At 38.9% G+C, this 18,823-nt stretch overlaps 1 protein-coding gene across 2 annotated transcripts in view; it reads left to right on the top strand.

The window, feature by feature from the left end:
- The window catches only part of NELL2 (NEL-like 2 (chicken)), a 389,871-nt gene that overhangs the window by 130 nt on the left and 370,918 nt on the right, over positions 1-18,823 (top strand). The window contains exons 2-4 of one of the 2 annotated variants that reach the window (XM_010833122.1): positions 1-36; positions 427-512; positions 980-1,108. In XM_010833122.1, coding sequence (XP_010831424.1) covers positions 458-512; positions 980-1,108 — 184 coding nt within the window. In that variant the 5' untranslated portion in view covers positions 1-36; positions 427-457. Of the gene's footprint in view, positions 513-979; positions 1,109-18,823 lie in introns of both variants that reach the window. The other variant, XM_010833121.1, reaches the window with a different exon arrangement.

The following is an 18,823-nucleotide window of genomic DNA, read 5'->3' on the forward strand; positions in this document are numbered from 1 at the left end:
CCGGCGCTCTCTCCATTGTCTCTGCCTTTACAACAGGTTCGGGCGGCGGGGAAGACGGGCGGGTGCGGGGCCGCTCCAGTCTGGGCTTTCTTGGGGCGGCCTCCTTTCCTCCGGGAGTGTGCTCCTTCCGCTGCTCTGATTGGGCTCAGGAGCTAATTTCCCGGCGGAGCAGCCCCCGGCGAGGCCGACCCCTCCCTCCGGGCCCCGTCCCAACCCGCGCCCGCCGCCTGGGCTCTGCGTGTGGGAATGATGTGCGCATTGGAGGGTCTAAGTTCTTCACGTGCTTGGGGGGTCCTCCCTTTTTTTTCTTAGCAACCAAATCGTACTAATCTTACTAATCAGTAAATCCAAGCCAGCGGCAGGAAAGACAAGCGATATTTTTTTCCCGCTTGATTCCAAGAACCTCTTCGATTTTTATTTTTAAAGAGGGAGACGATGGACTGAGCAGATCGGCACCATGGAGTCTCGGGTCTTACTGAGAACCTTCTGTTTGCTCTTCGGTCTCGGAGCAGGTGAGTGGCCGCAGAGCTGGGGCGGGAGAAGGGATGGCTCCCACCTCGGGGCAGCCCCAGTTGCCTGGGGACACCTCGCTTTCCCTCCACCTGAAGTAGGTCTGGAGTGGGAAGCTTGGAGTCGGGGGTGGGTTTGGATTTGGATTTTTTTTTTTTTTTTAATCCCTGTGCTTATCTTGGAGACCGCAGGGCGGGTCACACCCCAAGTCTAGGGTCTGAGGGCCGAGGGGAACTTTGCACCGAGCAGGGTTTAAAGTAGGTCACGGAAATGGGACTGGGTGCTCCGCTATTTAAAGCTGGGCTGCTGATCTCAGGTAAGGCTCTCCGCGGCCGCGGAGGCAGTCGCCTCTCGTCGTCAGTTTCCAATATTGTCTCGAAGACGCGGTTCTTTGCTGCCCTGAAAGAAGAGGCTTGTATTCTGATGGAGCTTTTTCTTTCTTTTCTCCTCCCTTCCCCACTCCCACCAGTTTGGGGTCTTGGTGTGGACCCCTCCCTGCAGATTGACGTCTTAACGGAGTTAGAACTTGGGGAGTCCACGACCGGAGTGCGCCAGGTCCCCGGGCTGCACAATGGGACGAAAGCCTTTCTCTTTCAAGGTATGAGGAGCGTGCTCAGTCCCCAGCGCGGTTTCAGTTCGGATAACCCCGGGAGGAGCTGGCCTGGCAGCTCCTCCTAACTTCTGTTCTGCCTCATGGATGACAGTATCTGAGCTGAGACGTGGAGGGGTCAGTGTGAAATACACACATCTTCCACCTCTTTTTAAGTGGCTTGTTTCTCTCTTCTCCCGCCCCCTCCTCTTCCTTACTTTGTACTCTTGCCAGTCTAATAGATAGTTCCTTAATTACTGTGCAGAAACTCCGATGGCAGATGGTTGATTCTGGAGTCTGGGGAACAATGAATTATAGCAAACACCACATCTGGGTGAAATTGATTTAGGTAGGAAATAGGGTAGCTTAATCTTAGTTAAGACATTGTTCTCTGAAAGTTTCAGGTACAATGGTGCTCAGTTGTGGACGAATTTCTTTATGTGGGTAGCTTTGTGGGAAAATTAAATCTTTCAATAGTTGTAAGCACTGTATGTCACAAACAATATATTTAAGATTCCTCATTGAAAGATAATGATTCTTCTCCATCGATAACAAGAGAAAAGAAATAATATTCTCTTAAAGTATTCTTTGTCTCACCATTAAGTGTGTACTTAGGAATTTAAAACGTTTTTGTTGAAGTCAATGGACTGGCTATGCACGTGTCTGCATTTAAATTTACCTGTTTTAGATAGTCAGAAGCAAACTCCAATGAATCAAACCTTCAGCGTTGATTCACCAACACTTTTGAAGGTTTCTTGGTTTGTGGGGAGATGCTGTAACATGAATATTCTAAAAGGTAGCTAAACACATACAGAAAGAGTAGTTTCCCATATGGTGAAGTACAGATAAAGGCATAAGAGAAATGGAATTTGGTTTAACATATTTGATGGACTGACTAAAGCATCTTTTCCCCACCCCACCCAGATTTTTCTTTTGTGATTTTGGTGCTGTGCTTTCGGAAACACGGCAACTCATAATTAATAAATAAAGAGTTGGATATGCAAAATAAAACTTCAGCAAAATTACCACCAAGAAATAGGCATAAAATAAAACTTGAGTGTTGCTGTAGAGGTGTTGTTGCTCAATATAGCCAGTATGTGTCACCATGGACAGTAATACCAAAGCTTACAGTTGGAAAAGGAGGAAACTGACCTGTGTTGCATTTATTTTAAACAAGTTTACTCTTACAATATGTTAAATGTAATTTTCTCTTTTAATTATGATGCACCCACTAAATGTTTTTATTATGACAGATGTTTGTGATAATATTTTATTTACTTGTCTTTTTTTTTTTTTTTTTGGTGGGGAGTGTGTGTGACTTTGATATTGAATCCTTTAAAAACAATGACCAAATCTAATAAAGGAAATAAGATTAGACTGTCAGCAAAATTCACAGAGTGGAATAAAGGTCTTATTAGGGTTAAACTCCTGTTTTTTCTTTTTCTTCTCCTTTTTTTTTCAGTCTCTGATTTTTCAATCCCTGTGAACTGTAAACAAAATTATTTCAGGACTGCCAGATTGAGTAACTGGAAAGCTTTATGGAAGCCAAAGCTCCTGATAAATAAATGGCATTGAAGTGTCCTTAAAATTTTGAAAGGTCCTTTAAATTATATTGGTGTTCTTCTTGGCTTTCTCTGAAGAGTGTCTGAGCTGTCACAAATAGAAACCTTCAGGACTGTGCATTTTATGTTCTAATGCTAGACAATTTCTCGGAAATAGTCAGAAGGCACCAACATCTTTTCTGGTTAATTTTAAAAAGAAATGTTTAGTATTCATTTTTATTTAAATTGTCAGTTGTTCAAGATCCGCATTGTGTTGCAAATGAGTTGTCCATAGTTACTATGTATCGGCGCACACTGATGAACTGCTTTTGTTTCTGTGTTGGTACCAAGACCAATATTTAGAAAGATTAAATGCCCAAGAAGCAAGGTTTTAAGAGATTTGGAGATGTGAAGTTTTATTTCTTGTCTAACTGTCAACCTTATTTCATATAGCCAATCAATTAGCAAGTTTTTGCTACTGGGTGGGGACTTCCCAGGTGGCACAGTGGTAAAGGATCTGCCTGCTACTGGTTTGATCCCTGGGTCAGGAAGATCTCCTGGAGTGGGAAATGGCAACCCATTCCAGTATATTTGCCTGGAAAATTCCACAGACAGAGGAGTCTGGCGGACTACAGGCCATGAGGTTGCAAAGAGTCTGACAGGACTGAGTGAGTGAGCTTGCACACATGCCCGTGTTCTCAGTAGGCTTATGTTACTAATGTGTTTATTATGCTGTAATGATTTCTCTTATTCTCAGGTTGAGAATTTAAAATTGACAGCAGGTGGGTGTTTGAGCCTGCTTGATAGTTCTGTATTACCTTGGAAAGTTCTGTTCTCTGCAATTAGAATGTGGAAATTTGTTAAGAAGTCAATTCTGACTCCTGTTGCTTCACTGGGATTTCATGAGTTTTAGAAAGACAAAAACTTTTAACCTCTAAAGACTTTATGGATTTGTTTTATAGTGAATTGAGGGTGCTGCAGATATTTTTGTATAGTTTGTAAAATGTCATATCAGGAATAGTAACACATTACAAAACCTGTGAGACGCTCTCAGATTTCACATAAACCTAGCAGATAAGTTAGTTTGTGCTGTCAGATATGTTCTAAACAGGTGGGAGAGATTTTCGAACCATCAATTTTCTTCTGCAGTCATATTGTCTTTTGCCTCTTATCTTTGAAGAAATCTCAGCATATAATTTCCCAATGACTTTTGCTCATTTAATATTTTGGTTACTTCATTCTTCGCTTTATTGGTTTTTAAGATGCTTGTAATTTGGTACTTTTCAAATTTAAATACTTCTTTGTAAATTGTCATGCAATATGAATCTACTATTATTTAATAATCATACTTATTATATATATAACAAAACAAAGAGAAATGTATTTCAAAGTTATATCTGATCTTTATACAAAAGTTGTTTTGTTGTTGAAATTTGGTTTAAAATTGTTTTGGAAATTGAAGTAATAAGATACTAAATTATATCATCCATTGATACATGTGGCTTTTGATCTGTGCCAATGATAATAACTTTCAAAAGAAACAGGTGAACAGGCAACAATTTGGAATCTGTATCAAGATCTTCCATGTATTTCTAGCTGTAATCTGACTAAGCCACCAAAATATACTTATGTTTTTAACAAATGGAGGACTGGATGCTGAAGAATTCTGAAATGTTGAGGGCTAGTACAATTATAAATAAAATTCTACCAACCTTGTTTAAGGTCGAGGGCATATGATTTTAGATCTTTGGTTTTAACATTTGCCCTGGCTGTGTTCCCAAACTAGATCATTTCCTCCTTGGTTTAATAAAATTTCTTCTGGGGTGTCCACAGATTTTTATAATACCATTAGTCTCCACAAAAGAAGTAGATAAAATAAAAGCATATTTCCTCCCGATTTGGTAATTTGGAAATACATTTTTTAGTAATTATTTTTAAAGAACTTTAATATTTTAAAGGGAAAAAGTATTCCCAAGTGTATTCTGATGACAGTATTTGAAAATAAGAATGAAATTGGACATCGGGTGGTGGGTCATTGGCTTGATGAGGCGGTAGCAACTGCATAAGGAATATGAGTGGCAGTGAATATTTGTCTTCAGTGAAGGTCAGAGAGTATCTGTGGACTTAGAGACAGTGATCATTGGTGCCCTATTAGAATAGAATAGCACAGTGACTGAGGGACCAGTCACATGTGACTAAGGGCTAAGTGACTGGGCTTAGAAACCAGATGGAACAAGTGGAATTTCATTATTTGTGTTTCTGTCATAAAGTTAATTTCTATAAGCTTCAGTACCCTCAATTATAAAATTAATGTTGTTATGAAGAATTTTTTGTGCAATTACTGTTCTGCTAGGTATTAGGCATATAACAAATGAAGTTAGAACTTTCATGATGCCTTCAAAGTAGTCATTAAACAAACAATTATGCAGATAATAATTTAATCACTATTAAGATAAATGATATGAAGAAAAACTAAGGATGTAATAGAATCTACATCTTGTTTAGGGAGTTGTAGGATCAGGGAAGCTCTTTGAAGAAGAATCGCTTAAGCTGATAGCCAAAGGATACCTAAGAGTAGTCTGGGGAAGAGGAGCTGTGGGGATTCAGCAAGACTAACACGGGCAAAGGAAATAGCATGAGCAAAGATCTTTTCCTTGAATGAGCATAGTGTATTTGAGAAAATGGAAGAAACCCAGAGTGGTGGAAACCTAAGCATTGTGATATGAAATGAAGCAAATGAAGATAGCATGGATCAGGTTACACGGTATATCATATTTATACAAGAGAATTGAAAGTTTATCATTATGCAATATATATTGTGGCAGGGTTAATAATAGTCCCTCAGAGATGTTCATATCCTAGGAACCCAATTATATGTTGTGTTACTTGTCAAGGGGGAATTAAGGTTGCAAACCAGCTGCCCTTAAGATAAGGAAGTTTTCTTGGATGATCTAGGTAGGCCTTGTGCAATCACAAAGGTCCTTTAAATGTGAAAGCAGAAGCTAGAATAGCCAGTGTCAGAATGAGGCAAAGAATGACTAGACCTGGACATTGCTGGCTTTGAAGATAAAAATGGGCCACGAGCAAAGGAATGTGGGCAGTCTCCAGAATTTGGAAAATGTAAGAAAACAGATTTTCATTCAGTGTGTCCAGAAGGAATACAGCACAGCTGACACCTTGATGTTAGTCCAGTAAGATTCCATTTGTACTACTCCAGAAATGTGAGATAATGAATTGATGTTGATTTAAGCCACTAAGTTTGTGGTGATTTGCTACAGCAGCAATAGGAAACTAATACAGGTTTTGATAAATGGAAGTGGGAGATGCTATAAGAAGTAAAACCATGGAAATAGCTTTGAAATTGTGCAGTAGGCACACGCTGGAAGAATTTTGAGAAGCATGATAGGAAAAAAAGGCTAGATTCCTTTGAATAGACTGTTAGTATAAATAGGGATGTTGGCTGTTCTACTAGTGAGGACTTAGAAAAAGATGGAAAGACATGGTAGAGAAAACCCAAATCATCTCAGAGAATACCTGAACTGTCATGAACAGACTATTTGTAGAGATATGGACAATAAAGGCAATGCTAGTGAGGGCTCAGAAATCAGGAACATGTTACTGGAGACTAGTGGAAAGGACATCCTTGTTAGATAGTGGCAGGAAACTGAGCTGAATTCTGCCCTGCCGTTATGTGGAAAGTCAAACTTGTAAACATGAATTTAGATATTTAGCTGAGATAATATATATGCAGAGGTGCAGCCTGGCTTTCTCTTACTGCTTATAGTAAAATGTGAAAGGAGAAAGATAGATTGAGGGAAGAATTGTTAAGCAAAAAGAACTTTACATTTGAGAAATTCTTAGCCTATCCAGATTGCAAAATATGCTGAAATTAGGAGATTTGCTGGTAGGAAAGCCTTTTTTTTGGAAAGAAAGCTGATAGTGTGACCTAAAAACATCTTGGTAGTGCCTCAGAAGTAAAGCCAAAGTATTCAGTTCCAAAGAGGGCTCTTTAAAGAAATTGAACATGTGACATGAATTCCCTCACATATCTCAGTGGAAGCCCGTAATAGAGATAAATCTATCCAAGAGGTATTTGGGCAGGAACCTCTTGTCTGTTGGAATAAATCTCAATGACATATATGGGAAATGCACAAGGTTCTTAAGAAGATCATACCAGCAATAACACTTCTGGCCTGAACGAGGAAGTGAGAGGATTTAATGACAGAAGGCTGTTGGACCCCCTAAATTCTACAACTAAGATACTGATTAAACTGCTCAGCTGTAAACATGTGCTACCTTTCATGGGCAGAACTGAGACCCCAAAGGCAAAACTTACAGCCCAGAGGTTTATTCTCGGACCTTGAAACCAGATGCAGTTTACTTGGCTGGATTTCAAAATTGCACGGGTTGGGTGTCTAAATTTTTTAACTTGCATTTTCTCCCTTTTTGAATGGGAATGTTAATAACTGTTATCCCATGTCTATCTCACCATTGATTTTGGGAGGAGATAACTTGTTTCTTGAATTTCACAGATGATAGGAATTGTGTCTCAGGATGGATAATATCCAAAGCCTCAATTTTTACCTGATTTAGATGGTGAGATTTGGAGCTTTCGAATTGGTAAAATTTAGACCAGATTTTAAACTTTGAGTTGATATTCTAAAGGCTTGATTGAGTCTTTTGGGGCTTTGGGGATAGAGTAAATGTGGTTTCATTAGGGATGGACAGGTTGTCCACTTACAGGATAGATTGTGGTAGGCTGGATAATGATCCTCCAACTGTCTATGTACTAGATCCTTAGAACATGTGAATATGTTATGTTACATGGAGGGATTAAGGTTGCCAAAGGAATTAAGGTTCATAATCAGTGGACTTTAAGATATGGGCATTTTCCTGGATTATCTGGGTGAGCCTCATGTAATCACTCAGGGGGTTTCCCACTGGGTCCTGGAGGTGGTTCCCCCCAGGACAGTATGCTGGGCCATGGCCATGGCCATGGAGGAGGGAGGCAGAAGAGTCAGTGTGATGCAATGTGAGAAAGACTTGATTGACTCTTGCTGACTTTGAAGTTGGAATGTGGTCATAAGCCGAGGAATGTGGGCAGTTTCTAGAAGCTACAAAAAGATAGGAAATGGATTATCCCCTCGAACCTCCAGGAGGAACATAGCCTCACAGACACCTTGGTTTTAGCCTAGTGAGATTCATTTTGGACTTCTGAACCTCTAAAACTGTGAGATAATAAATTTGCATTGATTTAGCCATTAGATTTGTGGGGATTTGTTACAGCAGCAATAGGAAAGTGATGTATATGTTAAACATTTATTTTGTAAGTGAATTAAACTTTCTTTTGAGCCTGCCTTCAACTATGCCTGAGAATATATTTGTGCAATGACTGGAAATTTGAAGTAGCCAGTTAAAGTTAACTTAGTCGTTTGGGACTTAAAAGTTTAAGTATAAAGTCAGAGTCTTTATACTATATTATTAGTCTTTAAGGGATTCTCTCTATCATTTAATTATGAGTTCAAACGAGTTGCCAGTCCAGGTTCAATGCACGATACTGGATGCTTGGGGCTAGTGCACTGGGAAGACCCAGAGGGATGGTATGGGGAGGGAGGAGGGAGGAGGGTTCAGGATGGGGAACACATGTATACCTGTGGTGGATTCATTTTGATATTTGGCAAAACTAATACAATTTTGTAAAGTTTAAAAATAAAATAAAATTGTAGTTGGAAAAAAAATAAAAACTGAAACATGAAAAAAAATATGAGTTCATTCTCAGAACAAACAGTAAAATTAAGTGATGGTTTTTTTTTGTTGTTGTTGTTTTTCTTTTTAAAAAATATATCCTTCCTCCCCACAACAGGTTAATCCAGAGGTTGAGAGGGAAAATAGAAAGCATGCATATTTTGGAAGTAGAATGGGTAGCACTTAGCATGGTGTTTGGCACCCGGTGAGTGCAGTCCTCAGAACTATGGACTACAAGAATAACTAGAGTTTTCCTGTCAAAAGTGCCAGGGATCTCTGTACGATGCTAACGTGGGAGGAGCTGGAACAATCTTGACAGGCTTTGACAGGAGAATGGTCTTTTCTTTTTTTTGGCTGAGCCAGAATTCCCATGGCAGAGGAGCCTGGTAAACTATAGTCCATGGGGTCGCAAACAGTTGGACACGACTAAGCAACTAAGCACACACACGGCTTGTGGGATCCTAGTTCCCTGACCAGGGATTGATCCTATGCCCCTGCAGTGGAAGCACGGAGTCCTAACCATTGGGCCACCAGGGTTGTGGCGTGCATCTTCAAAAATAGCTGAAGTGAAGGGCATTTCTTTGGCTTTATTCCATCTCCCACTGGCTCCTTTACCTCTTGCTGGTTCCAGACCCCATTTTTGCAGACACCTATTTTTGGGGGGTTATTTTCTATCTGTAATTCAAATAATTATCTGTCAATATGGTAACTGATAGCTTAGGTAATAGATATTAAAGCCTTGTTAAGGTGTGATATGTCTTCTATTGATTTTCAACTTAATTGATTCATTAATTCAACTTAACAAGTATTTATTTCACTGCTACTGTGTATGCTGCTGCTGCTAAGTCGCTTCAGTTGTGTCCTACTCTGTGCTACCCCATAGACGTCAGCCCACCAGGCTCCACCATCCCTGGGATGCTCCAGGCAAGAACACTGGAGTGGGCCGCCATTGCCTTCTCCAATGCATGAAAGTGAAAAGTGAAAGTGAAGTTGCTCAGTTGTGTTCGACTCTTTGTGACCCCATGGACTGCAGCCCACCAGGCTCCTCCATCCATAAAGAAGTCATAAAGTATATTAGAGAAAGAAAGATGTCTACATAAATTAGGACAGGAGGTAAAGTAGGAACTAAAATTTAATTGTAAATAGTGAAAAAGAAAATTTGAAACTGTAGCATAAAGAAGATAGAACTCTGAAAATTATTTGTCCTAGTCTATAGTTGATGAAATGTAGACAATAATTTAACCATGAGCCAATTACAAGAACAAATAGAATAAAGTCAAGTGTTGGGGTTTTGTTTGCTTATTTTTGCAAAAATACCTAAGGACTGTTCTTAACCTTCTATGAGAAATCTTTCAGTTTGAGGTATTTATTATTTTGGTCAAATTTTTATTTTTCATGTTAAAAATTTATCTATCTGTGTCAGATCATCAAAAGGTAGTGCCTTTGAGTCATGTAAGCATTTCTCTTACATTGTTTTTACTGACTTTATGAAACTTTTCATCTTTTGCTAGGCTTCAGTTTAGAATTGACATTGAAGAGATAGATGCCAATCATATGTGGAAACATTTTATAAGCAAATGGTGTATTGGGGGATATTTTTGTTATGGTAACTTTTGCGTCACATTTATTGAAACTCATATGTGGACTACCGTAATTAAAAAGAATTAACAAGAGAGCTGATGGGAAGAAAAGCACTACTCTTCCCTTTCTCATTAAGGCTGCTGCCAGGAGCTGGATATGGGTACTTGCTGAGTTGTTCTTGATGGGAACCTTCCTGACGTCTTCATTCTGGGAAGGGATAGGGAGCCCAGCCAACCACGTGTCTCTCCCTTCAAAGGAAAAATTTAGAAGGAAGACAACAATTCAGTGCTCAGAAGGTCACACTTAGCTTGTCTAGCAAAGGGAAGAAATTATGGAGGCAATTCCAAGTTCATATTGATGTGCTGTAGTAGTTTCTAGTAGTCAGGATCATAGACTTCAGAGCTAGATATCTCAAGGTCAAATCTTGGTTCCTTTGTTAACTAGTGTGAACTTTAACTTGCTACTTATCTCCACTTCCACTGAGATAATGATGGTACTATTTCTTAGAGCTGATGTGTAAAGTATATCAATAAAACTGTGCATGGCATTTACCAAACATTCAATACTCATATATTGTTTTCATTTTGGAATCGGCTTAGCAGCAGGTCAATATCCCTTGGATTGTTTTAGGGGCTCCCTGGTAGGAAAGCTGGGTTTTGTGGAGGAACTAAGGTAAGGTGACTTGCCGTGTGATGTGGGGATGAAGGTGAAGGTAAACTGGAGTTGGGGAGAAACTGGCCCTGCAGCAGCTCCTGTTCTGTTTTTTCTGTTTGGGCTTTATTGGGGTGAAGAGGACATGCTGATTTGGGTAGAGAGAGATGGAAACAATGGGTCCATTTGTAGAGGAAGAAGTATAATTTGCCCTGTTGTACACTTTTCAGAAGTGGGGGTGGGGCATAGAGTAAATCAACAAAAGATTCAGAATATAGTTCCTCTATAGTCACCCCAACACACATTGCTTTTTAAGTGTGTTAAAAGTCTAGCTTAGATTTTGAGTCTCATATGTACAGAGGATGAGATGGTTGGATGGCATCATCGACGCGATGGACATGAGTTTGAGTAGGCTCGGGAATTGGTGATGGACAGGGAAGCCTGGCATGCTGCAGTCCATGGGGTCGCAAAGAGTTGGACACGACTGAGCCACTGACCTGAACTGAACTGAGTTGTATATAGATTTTGTGTCACAGTATAGTGGAGAGAAGCATTAGAAGTTCTCAGAAACAACCCAGTTTTTTTACCTGTTTCTGTCTGAGTAATCTTGGCCTTCCTTGGCAAAGTACAAATTTGGTCTGTTGGTGGGAGCTGGTGATAGAGGATAAGATTCTGTGGGACTTTGAATGGTGGTTGCAGGGCCAGTGTAGTGTTGGCAGGACCCTTGGGTGGCCCTATGGGTCCTTTATGGATTAAAGTCACTTTCCCTACATTTCCTGCTACATCTTTGACTTCTCTTGAACATATCTTGTTGGAATGATTTTTTCTCCCCATAGTCTCTCTGCTAATTTTCATTCCAGTGTCACTGGGACTCTGATCTTAAGTAATTTACTGTCTTGTTTCCCTATTGAGACAATAAGTTCCCCAGGAGAAGGATCATGCCCTCTATTTTTCCTGGTCACTAACAACTCTGCCGGTTCCCTTCTCTGGATGGTTCTTCCTCTTTCTTTTTCCTGGTGAACTTTTATATATTTTTCAGGACTCGGCTAAGCTACTAATCTTTCCTTTGGTGAAACTGTTGTTTCTTCTGTGCTGTCTTAGCTTTCTCTACTAAAAGAACCACCTCACTGTATTGTAGCTAGGTTTTTTCCTTAATATAAAAACTCGGACCACTTCTGTTTTCTTGCTGCTACTTCCCTGGTCCACACCACTGCCTTCTCTGACCTGGATGATTGTAGTAGCCTCCTAAGTGGTCTTCCTGTTTACACTCTTGCCCCCTTTCAGTCTGTTTTCAGCATAGTTGCTAGAATGATCCTTTCAGAACATAGTTCACATCACGTCACTGCTTTGCTCCAAACATTTAATAGTTCTCCACTTCACTCAAAGGTGAAGTTCTTATTATGTCCTGCAAAGACCTACATGAACACTCCTACCCTCCCTGTTACTCTCTGGCCTGCTGTTCTCCCCCTTGCTCTTGGCTTTAACTCTACTGGCCTCCTTGCTGTTCCTTAAACAGGCGCGGCACTCTCGTGACTCAGGCCCTTTGCACTGGCTGTTTATTCTGCCTGGAATCCTACTGCCCCAGATATCTAAATGTTTTCCCCCTTTTTTCAAGTATTTTATCAACTATCAATTTGTTAATGAGGCCTACTCTGAATGCTGAGTAAAATTTCAACTTGTCTTCTACCCCACAAGTATTCTTCATATACTTTAGTCTGATCTGTTAGTTTTCATAACATTTATTGTCTAGAATGATGTGTAATTCAATTATCATATTAATTGTTTATTCTCCCTCTTCCCTCTAAAGAGTAAGCTTCGTAAGAGCGGGGCTTTGGGAATGTTTTATTCACTAATAGATCAGTCAAGTGTCTACCATATAGTAGGAACTCCATAAATATTTGTCACATGAATCTCCTTGTCTTGCTGACTAATCCGAAATCTCCTGAGGCTTGGAACTCTACCTCGTTCCTTCTTGTGGCCTCCTGGCCTATTGTGGTGGCAAGCACAATGTGCTCAGTAAACCATCCGTAAGTGAATATTTGAAGCATTGAATTGAGTCCATTTGGTCATGACAGATCTGGTTGTTTTTGTGTGATGTTTTTATGCTTTATATTTATGTAACTTTAAAGAAGGCTGAAGAGCTCTTCTACTAAATCAAAACACTTGTATTCTCCAGTCATAAGAAAAGGCAAGAAGTTTGAGATGAATTGAAAAAGCGAGTTCTGCTTAACTTAGTCTCTGAATTATTCTGAGATGGCTCTTCTCCATCCCAAGATGAAGTGTGCCACAGGGAAAACAGCAGCATGGTGAGGAACCTGAACGTCATGAATACTTCTTGACAATGAGAGTTTACAGTTTTAGTTTAATATGTTGTGAATTCACCATTTAGCAGAGACACTCATATTCATATGAACGCACTAAGAGAGATTTCCAAGACAGGATTGATTTGGGTTATCCATGCTGTGGTACTTCTTCGCTACTGTAAATGAACCAAACTGGAGTCCTACCCAGAGGACAGCAACCAGAGAGTTGAGAGGTTTGGAAACCATGTCAGATGAGGAACAGATGAAAGAACTTGGGAATTTTAGCCTGGAGAATAAAAGACTGTAGATGTGACCCTGTATTTTAGATATTTGAAGGGTCGTCATGTAAGGGAGGACTTAGATTTATTTTGTGCTGTTCTGGAGCAAAATTTTATCCTGGAGAATAAAAGACAGTGTAGATATGACCTATATTTTAGATATTTGAAGACTAGTCATATATGGGAGATCTGAGATTTATTTTGTACTGTTCCAGAGCAGTGATTCCTAAGTATTAGTCTGATGATCAATGGTTAATTAATTACCTTGTTAGAAATACTCTCAGACCTTCCTAAACTAAGTTTGTATCTCTGGGGTTGAATCCTAGGAATCTACATTTTCAAAAAGCTTCCTGTGATTCTAATGTTCAGCCAAATTTGTGAACCATTGTCTAAGCTGTCCAGTAGAGCAGACACTGGCCACTTGTGGCTCATAAGTACTTGAAATGTGCCTGATACAGACTGAGATGCAGTGGAAGTATCAAAATATACTTGGAGTTCTGAAGGCAATCTATAAAATCACAATATTTTAATATGGATTATATGTTGAAATAATATTTTGATTAAATAGATATATTATTAAAATTAAAATGATGTGTTTCTTTTACTTTTTTAGTGCAGCTAATAGGAACTTAAACTTATTTATGTGACTCACATTCGTGGCTCTCATACTCCTTATAGTAGGCAGAACTGTTATAGAGGACAAAACTAGGATCTGCAAAGAAAGTTAAAAAGGGACAAATTTTGAGTTGACATAAGGAAAGCATTTTTAACATATAAATTCAAAAATTAAGAGACTTATTTTAAGCAATATTTGTCCATCCATCCATCCATTCATTCATCCAATAAACGTGCTTCTAATAATACTCAAATAGAGATTAAATGACCTGTATCAAGGAAAATATTTCAGTGGGGGAAGGGTGGGGATTAGGCTGAATGATTTCTAATGTTACTTTAGTTCCAAATGAATGTGAATTATTATCTTTTCTCTTTTACTTAACTTTTCTTTCTATTGTAAGCACGGGTATCCAGGACATCTTCTTTTTCATCTCTCTGACAATCTGTGGCTCTCTCTTCAAAGCAGTTCCCTTTTAAAAAGCATCTTGGATTGTTCTAATACTCTGAAGTTTGCTACTGAGAGACATCTTGTCATTGACTACTGTGCTCTGCATTGTGCATCTCTTTTATAAATATTCCTTCTTTTACAAAATTGAGATATAGTTGACTTTCAATGCTGTGTTAATTCTGCTATACATCTAAGTGATCCAGTTAAGCATATGTACATTCTTTTAATATTCTTTCCATTATGGTTTATCACAAGGTATGGAATACAGTTCCCTGTACAGTAGGACCTTGTTGTTTACCCATTCTATACATAACAGTTTGTGTCTGCTAACCCCAAACCCCCAGTCCACTCCTTCCTCCCCCTGCCCTGGCGCCCTTTGAGTCTGTTCTTTACGTCTTTGAGTCTGCTTCTGTTTTATAGATAGATGTTTCATTTGTGTCATATAAATATTCTTTCTTAATAAAGTGATCCACTTTATTTCTTCCAAACATGGTGTTTGGTTTTTAATCTTTTTGCTTGTCTATTTAAATGGAGAATCCCTTTGGCAAACAGTATGTCTAATTCTATGTTCTTATAGTCTAACACATTGTACTGATGGACCATTAAATGTCCCAGAAAAAGTGCCAAATAGATTAAATATTTCAGAGCAGAACATAACCTATATTTTTAGAACTAATTTAAATTTCCGGCAGTAATTGGTAGCTGAACATCCTCACTTTGAGTTGTGTGTGTTGATGTACACTTGTAACAGAGCAGAGTTCTTCCTGGAGACTGACAGATTGTTTTTTTTTTTTTTTAAAAAAAGGCACGTAAAAATGGTTGCTGTGTGCTACCAATGAGAGGCAGTGCTCCTAGTAACTGAATGTTGAACCTGGATGTTACCTGAGAGCCTGTTGATTTTGGAGGAGGACATGTTGTTCGCTGATATGCTTTGGTATTTCTTTCTATGTTTCATGAAATTGCTAGTTATACTATAAATACAGATTTATTTAAGTGTATGACTAATCCTGAGAGGCAGCTTATTTTATGGTACTGTCATTCATATATTTGTTCTTCCTTCTGAGACATTTTCAAAAGTTGGGTTAATATATATTAATGTTACTGCTTTTGTTTATACTGCCTATACTCTCATGTTCAGAGTGAATTTATATAGGATACTTAGTAGATAATTCAAACATCTTAGAAAAGCACTGTGACTCTAGGCTTTCTGATTTTGCCTTTTAGGAGAAAACAGAGATTTTTGTTACAGGAGAAGAAACATCATACCCCCAAGTAAAAGGGACAGATACTTTAAGATGTCTCAAAAGTGGAATTGTTTAATCCAAATTTGAGACCAAAGAATCCACACTTGGGCTTGTCGGGGGTTTTAGGACACTTCTGTTTTATTATTATTCTAAAAGAAAACACACAGACATGACTTTACCAAATTTCTTCAACTTAAAATTAAAGGTTCAGAAATTGGAACTCATTTTAATTGGACTTTTAACGTTTCAAACTCAAATGTAATTTGCTTTTAGCATAACCTTTACCAAATCCTTCTTGAAGTCCATCACTAATTTCTATGATGAACAATAATCCTGAAAAGATAGGACATTGTTTTAAATTGCGATTTTCATAGGCAATTATGGGTTAAATTAAGAATTATTTGAGGTTGAAATGAACTGGTGATAAGCACTTGAGTTGGAGTGTGAAGATGACGTATGGGAATTTCCAAAAAATCAGGCCTATAAAGGGGACGAAAACACAGAATAGATGTGTATTTATTGCCCCTCACCTTGAAAACACTGACTGTGATGGAGAGGTCAATTTTTTTCAAGTTGCTGCAAAAATTTCATTATCCTTATCATAGATACCTCTCTACAACAAAGTATCTCATAGTCCATTTCATCCCTTTGCTGCTGTGGGTCCACTTTTTAATAACTGAGTTGCATTTCTGGTGAAAATAGTGTAATTTAAATTGTTCTTTGATAACACACATCCAAATTAGAATATGTTTCAGAGACTAATGGAAAAAAATGAGTGTCGACTCTGTGAATCTTTGACCAAGCAGGAACTGTTGTATGGGAGAAAGAACCTGCCTATTTAATGACAATTACTTTTTGTTATTTTGGTCAGCAAATTAGTGAAGTTGGAGGGCAAAGTTGGGAGAAGGCCAGATATTTTGTGGAAAGTTGCAGGCGCAGTCTTGTTTCTAAAATTTTCTGGGATTGATGTTAATTAATTTCACAGGCATCAGACAAGTAAAAGTCAGATTTTAAGTAAACACTCACTCTCTGAGCTGCCTCATAAAGAAACTGGAGGGAATGTTTAAATTGTAGCCATCTGTATGTAACAAAGCTTTTCTCTTGTGGGGAAAACACAGAAAAGAGGGGCAAATACAGATCTAACTCTAAAATTTTTAGACTTTCTGAACTTGTATAACTGTGCAACAAATATATACTATTGGGAGATATCAGAGGCTTCATTTTCTTTCCATGGTGTCTTAGAAGAAGTAGGTAAGGAAAATAAAATTTGCTGTTTTTCTCCAACAGTGTGTGTTGAGATGTGACTGCACGGAAGGAAACGTTTGTATTGTTAAACTGAGATACTGCTTTTCAGGTTCAAGTCTCTCTATTCAAAAAAAAAAAAAGTAAATTGAATGCTTTGTTGATATTGATGACCATTGGGCAATGACTGCATTTAGGTTCTAATGGATTAAATGGAGAGGATTCGTAAAATAAATCCATAAAAATATGAGAGGATGATGGGAAGTCTGTAATAAATGTTCTTTGTTCTTGTGGCAGAGGGACTTATTTTTAATTATAGAAAGCAGAATGGAGTGAAAGCAAAGATCAAATGTTTTTGAAGGGCAAAATCCGTCTTTGTGGCATTGTACGTACTGAAGAAGAATAAGATATGGCAGATGACGCACAAACAGATTCAGCTGTCAGTATGTGATGCATGAAAAGACCTGGGTAGTGCTGGCTCTGGAACTGGGTCTCACTGGCACACTATGCTGCCAACATTTGGAACTGAAATAGGCCATCTTCCACATGGCATATCCTCCTTCTGTAGGAGGACTGGGTTTATGATAAATGTTAGTCAGCCACTATTCCATCCTCCAGAGAGACCCATGAAACTTTTCTGCATTTTGATTTTAAAAGCACTGTATCTTTGGAACTATAGTTTAATTCTGTCTATAGCTATATGCTTGTTAAGTCGCTTTAGTTGTGTCCGACTCTTTGCGACCCACTGGACTGTAGCCCGCCAGGCTCCTTGGTCCATGGGATTCTCCAGGCAAGAATCCCGGAGTGGGCTGCTATTTCCTCCTCTGGTCTATAGTTATCAGTTCAGTTCAGTTGCTCAGTCGTGTCTGACGCTTTGCAACCCCATGAACTGCAGCACGCCAGGCCTCCCTGTCCATCACCAACTCCCGGAGTTCACTCAAACTCACGTCCATAGAGTCAGTGATGCCATCAAGCCATCTCATCCTCTCTCATCCCCTTCTCCTCCTGCCCCCAATCCCTCCCAGCATCAGAGTCTTTTCCAAAGAGTCAACTTCACATCAGGTGGCCAAAGTATTGCAGTTTCAGCTTCAGCATCAGTCCTTCCAATGAACACCCAGGACTGATCTCTTTTAGGATGGACTGGTTGGATCTGCTTGCAGACCAAGGGACTCTCAAGAGTCTTCTCCAATACCACAGTTCAAAAGCATCAATTCTTTGGGGCTCAGCTTTCTTTATAGTCCAACTCTCACATCCATACATGACCTCTGAAAAAACCATAGACTTGACGAGATGGACCTTTGTTGGCAACGTAATGTCTCTGCTTTTTAATATGCTGTCTAGGTTGGTCATAACTTTCCTTCCAAAGAGTAAGCATCTTTAATATAGCTATAGCTGTAAATAAATTGTTGGTGAAAAGTGAAAATTTAGCAGGATGCTTAAAAAAGACTGAAAGAAGATAATACTTGACTTTTTATCATTCTGTTTAATATTACCATGTGCTAACAGTGATGATAGTAGTGGTTTAGTTGTGAAGTCATGTCCAGCTCTTTGCGACTCCATGAACTGTAGCCTGCCATGCTCCTTTATCCATGGGATTTTCAGGCAACAATACTGGAGTGGGTTGCCATTTCCTTCTCCAGGGGATCTTCTCTATCCAGGGACTGAACCCACGTCTATTGTGTCTCCTGCATTGTAGATGGATTCTTTACCACTCAGTCACCAAGGAAGCCCTGTATTAACAGTAGTGGGCTATCTTTTTTTTATATGTACATATATTGTTATTGACATGCCTTTATAAGTTAAAAAAAAAAAAAACCAACAAAATCTGGACTTGTTTTTAGTTTTAGTCCATTTAATGTTTCAGTATTTTTTCTGATAGAAAATGTATAGAAATGACTACCATATCCATTATCACATTTTCCCTGAAGTTTACCATTAATTTTTATTTATGAGTGTGAATTCTTTACTCACCTTATCTGTGGTGGTGGGTGGGTGAGTTTGGCAGACTAATCCAGTTAGGTCTTGTTTACTCTTTCCAAGATACTTTGTTGTGACCAGATGAAAAAGCAGAGACAT

This window comes from Bison bison, unplaced genomic scaffold (genome assembly GCF_000754665.1).
Source record: "Bison bison bison isolate TAMUID 2011002044 unplaced genomic scaffold, Bison_UMD1.0 scf7180017862984, whole genome shotgun sequence".
NCBI lineage: Eukaryota > Metazoa > Chordata > Mammalia > Artiodactyla > Bovidae > Bison > Bison bison.